At 46.2% G+C, this 12,339-nt stretch overlaps 1 protein-coding gene across 3 annotated transcripts in view; it reads left to right on the top strand.

Annotated features, from left to right (window-relative positions):
• pleca (plectin a) overlaps positions 1-12,339 on the top strand; it is a 42,945-nt gene that overhangs the window by 416 nt on the left and 30,190 nt on the right. For all 3 annotated transcript variants that reach the window (XM_049750069.2, XM_049750068.2, XM_049750070.2), the window contains exons 2-4: positions 292-329; positions 1,111-2,079; positions 3,784-3,997. In XM_049750069.2, the coding sequence (XP_049606026.1) occupies positions 292-329; positions 1,111-2,079; positions 3,784-3,997 (1,221 nt within the window). The remainder of the gene's footprint in view (positions 1-291; positions 330-1,110; positions 2,080-3,783; positions 3,998-12,339) is intronic.

The following is a 12,339-nucleotide window of genomic DNA, read 5'->3' as shown; positions in this document are numbered from 1 at the left end:
TGCTGGTGTGCATACAATGGCTCTTTCATGCTCACAATTACAACCAAAATATGCACTGGCATAAATCTGGGAGAGATTACAATCCCCAAATTTAATGACCCCAGATAATGCATCTTTGTTCATCTTTCTATGCAAGCGAGTTGTAGTGGCAGGACAAATAAAATAATGTTCTTCCACAAGATAATATGAGGTAAACTGTGGCCGGTATTTAGACAGCTAAATAATGAAATCTTCCTGAGCTCAGTAAAACTGGTTAACTATTTATTTTTTTCCCTCCTCCCTCTTACACAGTGATGGTGAAGCCGCCCGGATCCAAAGGTCTTCTTCAGGTAAGACCAGTGTGTCCAGTAACAATGATGTAATGCCTCCTTTTGGACTTCAGGGGTCCCTGCTCACTTGTACTTGACTCCAGTTGTCTGATGACGTCACCAAATCACCACCCACTCCCAAAATGTCGTTAATTAGCAGTCCAATTTAATTACAATGAACTGATTCATCAGGTTAGTTCCTCTTAAAAGGTTTAGCCCATAAGCAGTTAAGTTTTGAAACCCGTTTGGTCTCAAGCTCCACATCTGGACCAAAAAATTTATCCAAGCTCCCAGAACCAACCCAAAACTGACAAACAAAATCGAAGCAATATTTTATTTTATTCGCCCAAAGTGTCAAAACTGTTTCATCATGTTTCAAATAAATCAAGAATTGGCCTGACTTCTATGGCAGATGAATAAAATGGTTCTATTTTTAACCACAGCTGCAGTCCGGACTGTGCCGTCGGTTTGCCGAACCGATAAGTCAAATTAAATATCAAAACTGTGTGTGTGTGTCTGTGTGTGTCTCTGTCTTCACCACGCCTGCATGTGTGAAGCTCTTTGTGTGGCGCTCACATGTGAACAAAGATAAAAAAAAAATGTCACGCAATACAATGGAAGCCGACAAGTTGTTCTCGTCATTCCATCACAATGACGTGAGTGAATGAGAGGCCTGTGCACGCAAATGCCACCATCAACATGCCAAATAGTGTCCAACATCCACTCACATGGGAACAAAAGTTTTCAAACATGAACAAAACTGAAGGCAAAGTGTTTTTTTTCTTATTTTGTGATGTTTCAGAGGAGGAAAAAGCCCAAAGAGAAGCAAGCTGAGCCCATCCAAGTGAAGGCAAAAGTGGTCAAGGAGCAGAAGGCAAACGTGGTCCCAGATGCAAAGGAGATGAAGAAGCGTCAAGAGGAGGGGGTCAAGAAGTCAAAGGTGATGAAGGTGGAGCAGGAGGCGGTCCAGAAATTGAACGTAAAAGAGAAGGTACTGATGGTAGTCCAGGAAAACAAAGTAAAGACAGAGAAGATCATCAAGAAGGCAAAAGCGGTCAAGGAGAAGAAAGAGGTGCTCCAGGAGGCCCAGGTTATGACTAAGGAGGTGAAGCCACTCCAGGAGGAGGTGAAGAAACCAAAGGCAGCCAAGAAGTCCATCCAAGAGGTGAAGGAGATTACAGAGAAGGAGGGCAAGAGAGGGAAAAAAGTAGTCCAAGAGGTCGTGAAGGAGAAAGAGGTCAAGAAGTCCAAAATCCAGGAGGAAAAGCCCAACAAGAAGGGAAAGGAGCTGAAAGTTGTCCAGGAAGCAAAGGAGGTGAAGAAGCCCAAGATGGTCGAGGAGAAAGCAAAAGTAGTCCAGCAGGAAAAGGTGACATTGACGGCGGTCCAAGAGGAGGTGAAGAAAACAAAACCAGTCAAGAAGGAAAAGGTGAAGGTAGTCCAGCAGGCATTGACGGTAGTCCAAGAGGAGACGAAGAAGGCAAAACCAGTTAAGAAGGAAAAGGTGAAGGGAGTCCAGCAGGCACAAGAGACATTGACGGTAGTCCAAGAGGAGGTGAAGAAGGCAAAATCAGTCAAGGTCAGCCAGGAGGTGGTGAAGGAGGAGGTGAAGGTGATCCAGGAAGTGAAGAAGCCAAAGATAATCAAGAAGACGGAGCTGAAAGTAATCCAGGAAGTGGTAGAGGTGCCACCAAAGGAAACTGAGGCATCTTCCCTGGAGGACTCATCACCATCTGGGAAGAAGAGGAGGAAGAGAAGGAGAAAAAGCAAGGTGAGCTTCGTTGGTTTGTTTCCCTCTCACTCTCTGGACACATTAGGGCAGACATTTTCTGTCTGTTGCAAAAAACAAAACAAAATTTGTTTCTCAGGGATGACGGCCTGACAAAGCTGGCACGAGATGCCGTGATTGGATAGCATGCAAAAAAAAAAACGGACCGGCACACTGTGCTCCATTCACAACAAATTGGTCGCTCATTATGTAACCCCACAACTTTTGTTCCAAGTAGTTTACACAAAACCAGTTCTCAAATTGCATACGTTGAGAAAAGCCTCCTAGAACATGTGAAATTGATTTCGAGTTGTATTGAGTTGAAATCTAATTTACGAAAAATATAGTAGGTACTATAGAATAGTCGAGCCTCCAAGCTCTTTAAAGTCATCTTCCACGTAGCGTTGCTTTCAGTCCGGGACAGTCCAAAACCCCCACTCTGCCCCCCCCCCCCCCCCCCCCCCCCCCTCGGGGATGCAGCACGCATGCGCGCCTCCTCTCCTTCTGCTCCCGCTGCTGCTCCTGCTGCAGAGAATCTGATGAAGGCGCGTTGAAGTGTGCCATCAACTCCTGCATGCGACGCTTGCTAACGCACTGTTTGCGTGGGCCCCCCACCGCTACCGCCACGCCTGTGAACATGTCGACCGTGAGTATGAGGATGATGATGATGATGAAGCTCGCTGTCGCTGCGGAAAGGGGAAGGTTGTTTGCAGGTGCAGCCCTGCACACGGGATGGATGGAAGGAAGGATGGATGGATGGATGGAAGGATGGCTGTGAAAAGTCGAAAGATAATAGAAACATCAGCGGTCACGTGGCGGTGGCTTTTTTTGAGGCCCGTAAATGTTGAATGAGTTTTCCCTTTAAGTTCTGCAAATGACGCACACAGACCACTTGCAGGCCACTTTATTAGGTACACCTGCATGATTCAATGATACAAAATTCTATGGCAACCTAGATGCAAACATTTAAACCTAGTTATGTCAATATCTTTATGATAAATTCATTAATTCTATATCTACCTATGTGTTATTCTATATCTATTTTATTCTGTCTGCCTTCCAGCTCTAGTTTATTCTGTTATCTATCATTTATTGTAAATATAGATCATATCTATTGTAATTCTTTTGTGGCAGTGTTAATTTCCCAGACAAGTGTTACAGTGCATCAGCAACACGGTCTGGAGGGATTTGAAATGTGACACTCTCGATATATAGTTGTTGTGTTCCGGAGCAGACGGATTTTTTTTTTTTTTAATCTCGGCTGGCTGGTCCAATCAGAGTGCGTGTGATGGCGCAGCCAGCGCCCAGTTTAGAGGCAGCGTGCTTTGCTCCGACAGTGACTCAGCGCAGTCAGGTCGTAATGAGTCCTCGCCTCATTTGATGCCAAAAATCTTTTGGGGGAAAATGAAAACAATTTCAAATCATTAATAATGTAATTAATATTAATAATACATTATTAATCATTTGCAATAAATATAATAGTCTAGTAATTTGCTGTTTCTATTCAGTTAAACACTGAGTGTTTGCAAAAGTGTGCACACCGTCCTATAACTGGAAATGTTGCCAATCCCATTCAAACTTAAGTGGGACTCTTATAATTTCCCCCTGAGTTATCCCAAATAAAGGCTTTTAAACAAGGGTGTGTAGACTTTTGCAATCTACTGTATGCCGTGAGCTGTCGTAGTAATTCTGCATCCCTGTCCGCAGGCCATCGAGGAGGTGCAGGACCAGCCTATGAGGAGGCCTCTGGTCCGGGCGGCGTCGGAGGAGAGCACCGCCGACACATACCCGTTGGGGGGCTCGCCATCACCGGGCGACACGCTGCCCTGGAACCTGCCCAAGCATCACCGCATCAAACGCTCCAAGTCGGCCTCGGGTGACGTGATGGACCCGGCTGAGCGTGCCATCTTCCGGATCGCAGGTACCATCCTTCTTGGGCTTCCGAATAGTCTGGACCATCGAGTGTCCCAAAACTTGCTTTGTATTCTGGCTCTTGTGTTGACTTCTCATTGGCCTGCGTGTACCTAATGAAGCGTCCGGTGGGTCGTGTGGCGCATATCGATTGACAAGCAAATGTGTGGTATGAAATAAGACCCCCCCCTCCTCCGATATTGATTAGTCAGGGTGGGGTACTGCAGCAATGTGATGATACACAAACGATTGAAGGACAACCAAGAATTTACATTAACCTTCCCGTCATGTTTCCCCCCCGAAAATTGCTCAATTTTAAATGCTCTATAATGTATGTGTTATCTGAAACCATTTATGAATACAATATCTGTCAAATAATGGCTTTTAGTATTAATAAGTTGGTTATAAAATCAAATTAAATCAGATCTTGAAACATCATTTTATGACTAAAACATTAGCACAGAAGTTTGCACACCCTTAGTGCGTCTTTGATTGACTACCTCACGTGTGTGTGCGTCTTATCTTAGAAAATAGTCGATTTTAATCAGTGGTGCCTTTCCTTTTGCTTGGGGGTGTTGAAACTATGGACAGTGGCTTTACTTTGCTCCCTATTGAGTCTTCAACTCTGGTTGACCTCAAATGACCCCTGATATCATTTGCGCTTTGAAGCAGACGTGTGTCATCTGGCCGGACCCCCCTCAAAGCATGTGGTCTGCGCCTTTAAGAGGAGGGGTCTGACATGTCATGGTGTGTGTTGAGGTGTCTGTCAGGGGGGAGACGCAGTCCAGGCTGAGTCTGGGTCCACATAGGGCCAGGCTGGCAGGGGCGGGGGATCAAGGCTTTTTTGTCCTACTTTGACTCGCTTTTGGACCAGAGATGAGCGCAATTGCAAGCGAGGCGGTGGCCAGCGTCAAGGCGAGCATGCGTCCCCTGGAGCCGGGCCAGGCCCAGCCCGCCATGCTCACCCCGGGCCAGCGGCTGCCCGAGGAGCAGGACTACATGCAGGCCTACGAGAATGTGAGGGAGAAGTATAAAGGTAACCCTTTTACTAGGGCCAGGTGGGCTGCCTGTGTCAGAATGCGAACCCACGTGCTCGTGCTGTGACGTCACATGCCATCAGAGCTGCAATGTTGTTGGATGCGCAGATCACTTTGTAGAGCTCGCTTGCAAACAAAAACTCCTCCGTTGGCGGAATCTTTGCCAACTGCTGCTTTCTTTCCCACGCCCCCCCCCCCCCACTCGCCTCTAATCCTGCCATGCTATCATTTCCTGCCACTTTTATGTCTGCTACATTGGAGTTGAAGGCTCATCAGGGCAAAACTTTTTAAAAACTCACCTCATTCTAAACCCAAATGTAGCTAAAAAGCAAAATACTTAGTAAAGCAGTGCAAAGCAAACAGAGCCTTCTTGTTTACCTTCCATTTCAACGCGGCGCTTTAAATACATCACGGCATGCAATGTGCCCCGCCCACTTCAGGGACACCCAAAATACACACTACGCTGCCGTTAAAGTGCGTGCGCGCGCAAATGCCAGGAAAGCTCCCATCTAAAACGGCGACATGATAAGTTTGTTTTGGGAGCATGTGTATAGAACCCCCCCCCCCCCCCCCCCCATCATACCCCACCCATTAATGCCGTGCTTCCCTCAGATGACTTTCATGCAACTTAAAAATAATAACACAAACTGCTGTGCCCATTGAACACAAATGGTGCAGCAAAGTATGTGGACTGACAATATAAAATACAATATAATATACACACAGACATTTATAACTTTGTGCAGTTAAATTTATCGCAGGTTTTGATGTAGTGCCATATTCCCTTGAAAGATTTTAGAGAGATGACCCGTAAGAACATACTTGCACAAAGGTATTGGGACACATTTGAGTTGTGTGCAAAGTTAACCTGGCCCGGAACCGGAGTAGGAAGTGTGGCTTGAAATGGATCTGAGATGAGAGGCTTGTTGGGCATGAGATTTAGTTTCGGTCTCCTCCAATCCCAAGTCTGAGATTTAGCAACAGCTGTTAATTATGCAACCCTCCCCCCACCTCATTCCTAAAAACAGACTTACGAGTGGAAGCTGCAGAAAGGTCAAGTCATGGGCGCCAAAGTCCACTTTTGGCCGATTTCTTATCGTGATACAAACAAATGATTGTTTTGCTCTCATGGTGGCCGTGTTTGTCATCACACTTTGATAAATTTTGAAGCTTCTCAATTTTATTTTGAAAGGTTTTTAAGTAGGGGTGGGCAAAGTATAATCTGCGGCCCACTGGTGGCCCATTTCATTCTTTACTCCGGCCCAGCATATATTTATTATTTAGTATTTGTTCAAAATAATTAAATGCAATATTTATTAGAAAATAAATGTGACTAACTTTGCATCATGAGCCACATGCTGCTTCACCAAGACTGTATGATGTCAACGGCAACACGACTGCTGCCTGCTCATCCCTACAACAATGGCGCTAACACTGCGCAGGCTCAGGCACGCCACAGCGAGCTCGACTCACGCACGGAATGTCAGCCGTCCGTCCGCGCTCGCCCTCGGCCGCCGTTTTGCGTCCAACTCCGCTTAAAAGAAAAGCCACCACGGGTGGACTGTGCTTTGTCAGCTTTTGCGACACAGACACCCATTTCAATCAAGTCATCCACATTTAATGAGCGCTAACCTCCACCAAGGCAACTTCTGTGATGCTAACAGCTTTTTGCTAGTTATCCTAAACAAGAAAATGAAAACGAAATCTGTGTAAGTCCCTGCAAAATAATATTTTTTGGTGTATTTGATACAGAGATGCCACTGTCATAATTACGTCTTGTAAAAAATGAAAAGCGGCTGTGAGGCAACACAAAATAGTTGATGCAATTTTTACTGGAGCGACCAAGGGGAGGCAACATGTCGGCAATCATGTGACTGTCAGAGCTATTTGATGATTAATTCCATTATGTGTCACAAGAAAAAAAAAAAAAAAAGCTTTCCTAGCTTTGCTGACTCGTCGAACGTTGACAGACTCCTAATATTAGCCTAGCCTGTCAGAATTTCTGATTTCTGATTAACCCATTCCAATTAATCAGCTAGTTATTTAAAGAAAATATAACAAATAGCCTTATTTTGGAGTCCCTTTACGACAATAAAAATATAAATTGCATGCAGGCATCTCATGATATTCCTCAGACTCAAAGTCACATCCTAAGCAGAGCTGCACTGTTGTTGGATGCACAGATGACCTGCTTTTTATTTTGCTGCATACAGCTTTCAGGGCAAATAACTGCTGAGTCACTTCCTGGGGGAGGCGGGGGGTATTATTAATCGTAGCAATGGGTCACATAGTGAAGGAGGAGGAAGAGGAGGATGCACCATCAGGGTGGGGCCGGAGGAGGTGTGCTTGTTTTTTTTCACACTTCCCCTATGAAAGGGATTGTGTGCGAGGCAGGAGGGCACAAAAACCCAAAGCTCAGTGAGTAAGCCAGTGAGAGAGAGTGAGCGAGCGAGAGAGAGAAGGCAGGCCGGTTGTTTGCCATTTTTTAGACAATTCCATCCTCAGATTGGCTGGCGACATGGATCCAGCCAGATCCATACAGCACGAGATCAGCTCTCTTAAAGGTACTTCGCATCATCCGCTTGTTTTTTTGATCAAGTTGAGGATCATTTTGAAGCTTTTGTTGCCATTTGTGGGGGCCGCAAGGGGGCAGGGAGTGGGCTGCTGCATGCATGCGGCAAAGCCGAGTGGCAATGCAGCATCGCCGTGGCAACGAGGTCGGCGACAGCGCAAGGTGGTCTCCGCTCGGTGTTTTGAATCGCGTGGTGTTGACTTGAAGGGGCGTGACGGTCTCCGGCATGCGTGAGGTCATGACGAGCAGGCGTCCAATCAGGAATCGGCGTTCACCACGTCTTGGAGTATTGGAGAAACACCCATCAGCAGATGATGGATACCACAAAGTGCTCCTCAGCTCCATCTGATGGATCTGGTGGGTTACAGCCCCATTCAGCCCCGATGCAAGTTCTTTATCCTTGAACCAGCTCGTTTTGGATAAGAATTTGACTGGCGTAGGCGTACCTAATGTTGTGGCCACTGAGCATTCATGCAAAAGTTAGCAGTTTGGCGATAACAGAAGCCAGGAGTTGTTTTTACCATTTGGTGTTTTGAGGAGGGATGTGAAAGAGTCCGACCCACTCGGCAAGGCCAAGGTGGGGGGGGGTCGCGTTTGGAATCCAGAGACAAAAACTCCCTCGCTTCATTGGGCCTCCACTGAAAGAATCGCTCAAGTTCATTTGCGAGTGCCAGTTGGAGTTTAATTCAAAGTTCCGAATGGATCTTGGCCAAGAGCGTTCCAATCAGCTTTGGCTCGGTTCTTGACCCAAATATTCACAGCTCATTTGGGGATTTGTCAATATGCTCTTCACCAAAGCAGAGCATGGCGGCACAATCTGATGACTAGGCATTAAACATTTTTTCTTAACTAGGCTCCACAAGGTCAGCGCTTGACACAGCTCATGTTTGTAGTGTACACAGACTTGTGGTGAAAGTGCTAATAAACCTAGTTGGTGTGGTGGTGGTGGGGGGGGGGGGGGGGCTCGACTGGGCCTTGACGCAATCAATATGCACTCGTTTGCAACTCCATCAAGTCAAATTGTCTGGTCAGAGAGTGAAATGCTGTTTTAATGTTAAATATTAATCATTGAAATGTCCATTTGGTGGGGAAACCTTCCATCATTGTGTCTGTGTAATTGTCTGAATGCTCCACAAACATTTGTCCAGCCCGCGGCGGCCGTCGGCCAATTCCGCTGATATGCACATTCGCGCCTCTCGCATGCCACTTTGCAGCTCTCGCGTGCCACTATTGCTAATTTGAGTTGCGCGCGTTAATGGCCGCCATTCCTCACCTGCTTCTGTCTGCAAACGGGAATGCCACAACCATTAAATGTTCATGGTGTACCTAATGAACTGTCCACTTTGTGTCAATTTTGTTTCGTTTGTAAAAATACCTGCATATATTAAGAATGAATGGAACCCACGTGTTTTGAAGTCAGTCATTTCCCTTAAGTGGCCACTGGGTGGCGCTTTTGGTTGGACCCTTTCATGAAACTGCTTTGCAAGATGTTTCTTCATAGTTTTGTGAAGTTCTTGATGAAATCTACAATGCTCCTTTCTCCCCTTAAGGGGGCGCAAATGCCTGGAGATGACTTGGGGTGATGATTTCTGTAACATGAGCCAACAGGAAGTGTGTATGTCTGTTTTGATTTTTCCTTGGAGTGTTGCCAGTAGCAGCAATATTAGCGCCTCTGTCTCAATAGCATTGAGTCATATTTAGGTGGAGGGTCACGTTGCCATGGTTACCAACATTTTGAGATGAATCATGGCAACGAGCGGTTTATCACACACTCCCTTAAACTCGAGTGCAGTCACCTTTACACAAAATTCTTGAGGCAGTCAGAGGGCACTTTCCCACCGGTGGCCATTTTGGACCATTTGTGCTCAATTGCTTAAATTTGCCATGATGACATTCAAACCAGTTGTTTGCTATTGTTGAAATATTGATACCGAAGCAATTAGTCTTTAACACATATAACCTGTCAGATTATTATATGGAGCATCTTATTTCACACTGGAGAGACTCAAGTGCACGTGGAGTGCCGCAGGGCTCATGTTCGAATCCACTGTAATTGATACTTTACAAGCTAACTGTTGCTCGAAATGTAGTTGCTCGCACAAACCAATCACTGTTCTCTTGTATGTTGGGTGAAAGGTGAGCCATGTTGGAACTTTCCCAACAATTTACTCCCAGATGTTTCCACACCAGCCGCTAAACTGCAGGGTTGCGTTTCAACGGCTTGGAAGACAACCAGGCGTCTTAAATCACTCGCCATAAAACTCTGTCAGGAATTCGGGTTGGTCTGAGAGGCTTTGTGAGGTATGACAGGTTGATCAAATTTGTTAGGCCCGTCTATCATGAGTACATCTTCAAAAAAGTAGATCAACCACGCCCAAGACACAGGAAGGCTGCCATTCTTTTTTTTTTTTCTTTTTTGTGGTGGTGCTCGTAGAAAGAAAGCAGCACGCTGTGATGGCGTGGCACTGTGGCGTCTGAAAATTAAAGGATGGCGCACTTCCACCAGCGTGTTTAAGTCAAATTACGGCGGAGGAGAAATAGAAAAATTTGTAAATATCTTCCAAACCTCGTGTGTATATTTTTGGCCCCGCCAACAACCGCGGTACCTCCTCGAAGCCGCGCTTTTTTTCCGAGTCAACCTTGCCAAGACAACGGCGCAATTGACAAGCTTCGTTTATCCTCGTTTAACTTTTTGTAGCTTGCAGAAGTCGCAGAGCTCGCTGGTGAAAAATTTAAAACGTAAACTATGTTGACTTGGCTATACTAAGATGTTGGACGATATAATTGAATACACACTCAAGAAGCCGTCTGAGCCTTTTGGCCGCACTTCCCGTCCCGCATAGCTTCCAGATGTTTCCAACCACCCGCTACTGTCCTCCCGTACGCTCAAACCCGAACCTTCCCCGGGGTGAGCTGCATTAGACATGTTATGATTTTCACATGTCGCTCACAGCCCGCTAACCTGCTTACGGGTTTATAAACTAATTTGTGTCATCTCAGCCATCTTGATTCATATAGGCGAGCCGATAATGCGATTTGTGAAATGCGCAATAATGCGGCCAAATGAGATGAAGGCGGAAACCCAGCACGCTCATCATGTCTAATTAAGATTCATAACCAAGGGTCGAAATTGTTTGGTTGATGAGACGCTCCATTCTATTAATTCCTATTTGCTGCCATATTTAAGGTGTATTATGGTTGGTGTGGTGGCAGGCTGGCTCATGTTTTCCGTGAAGACGCTGGTGTAACATGTGGCAAGCGGCGGCCCCCCTCCGCGCGGTTCTCGGGCCGGACTGCCTGCTTTGCCCTCTGCCGCCTTTTTTTTTTTTTTTTTGGTGTGTCTTCTCCGTTGCCGTGCAATGCGTTCAGACGTGACAAGGGAGCCTTAAGATGGAGCCCGCACGTAACCGAGACTTCATGGAGCTTTTGATTCAAAACGGTCAAGGTAGGCGGGCGCCGACAGTTCATCCTTTTTACCAAAAGGTGTCAGCATGGAAATGCTTTCTCGTGGCCGCTGCGGCCCGCTCTGTTTATCTTGGCTGCACTGTCTCTTCTATTATAATCGTTTAGTTTCTTATTTTTCGTTAGTTTAGGTCTGAAAAATGCAATTTTGTTAGTTTCTTCATTTTCTATTTTAAATATCTGTTACTTTTAGAATGGTCACACGCAGATGTTATTTTATTAGCCCTTCTATGGCAGTTTGCATTCTTGTTAGCATTAAGCTAATTGGACTTGGTTGGTGTAGTTTGCACAATTCTTTTTGCGTAATATCGAGTTTGTCAGTTCGCAATTTGAGCATCTAGCGCTCATGTGCTGCTTGCGCCCAGACGGAAGCTGTGGGGGGAAAAAATGAGGCGCAGCATTTATTTATTTATATTTTAACAACCTCCACAGAGGCCTCTTTGTCAGGCTACTTTTCCGCCCTTTGTCCATTTTTTCTTTTTTTCGTCCTTTGCAACACATGGAAGCCATCCAGGGTAAAGCAGCAGCACGCATGAGATGCTCTTTCCACTCGGCTCACAGCGCCCGTCTGCTTTTCACTTCCCCGGCTGACGAGCCTCCACTTTTTTTTTTTTCTCATTCCGTTATTTTTTTCCCCTTAGCTCCCCCCCCCCCCCCCCCCCCCCCTTCCCCACACTCTCTCACTGCCTTCCTCCCTCCCTCCGCCTCCCATTGGTTTCTGATTAGAAGACACAATGTGGAGAGGTCAGGTCTGAGGAAAAGTGGCGAGCGCGCAAGAAGGCAGGATGGACTTGTGCTGCTGTGTTTGCCCCGGATCTCCACGTGGTACGTTTTTATTTACTGTTTTGACGTTTTCGGTCCACTTTAAAGTTCTTTTACATGGTTGTTTTTGGTGTGACATCTTGTGTGTGGTGTTTACGGGAACTCATTAGGCGTGAAGTGTTTATGGAGCGAACGGGCACTTGAGGATGCTGAGCGTCTGTGCGTCGTCGCACGTGTGGGAGCGGTCGCCGACTCCTCCCTTTTGGAGCGGACAAGGGGGGGGGCGGAATTCCGCACATCTGTTCCGCTCACATGGCTGGCCAGAACTTTGTGCGTCAATGCTGCTTTGCCTTGTTGTCACGCAACTTTTTTGTGGTTTCATGTCACGGGTTGGAGTTTAATACCAACAAGTCACTTGATTAGGTACACCCACATACAAATGGCGCTCCATGCAAATGTGGACCGGCTTCACCCGAGAAGTGGTTCTAATTCAATATGTGAACTTTTTTTCAAAACAAA

This window comes from Syngnathus scovelli, chromosome 19 (assembly GCF_024217435.2).
Source record: "Syngnathus scovelli strain Florida chromosome 19, RoL_Ssco_1.2, whole genome shotgun sequence".
In the NCBI taxonomy this organism is placed as follows: Eukaryota; Metazoa; Chordata; class Actinopteri; order Syngnathiformes; family Syngnathidae; genus Syngnathus; species Syngnathus scovelli.
Note: the sequence above shows the minus strand (reverse complement) of the source record. Positions and strands in the feature narration are given on the sequence as shown.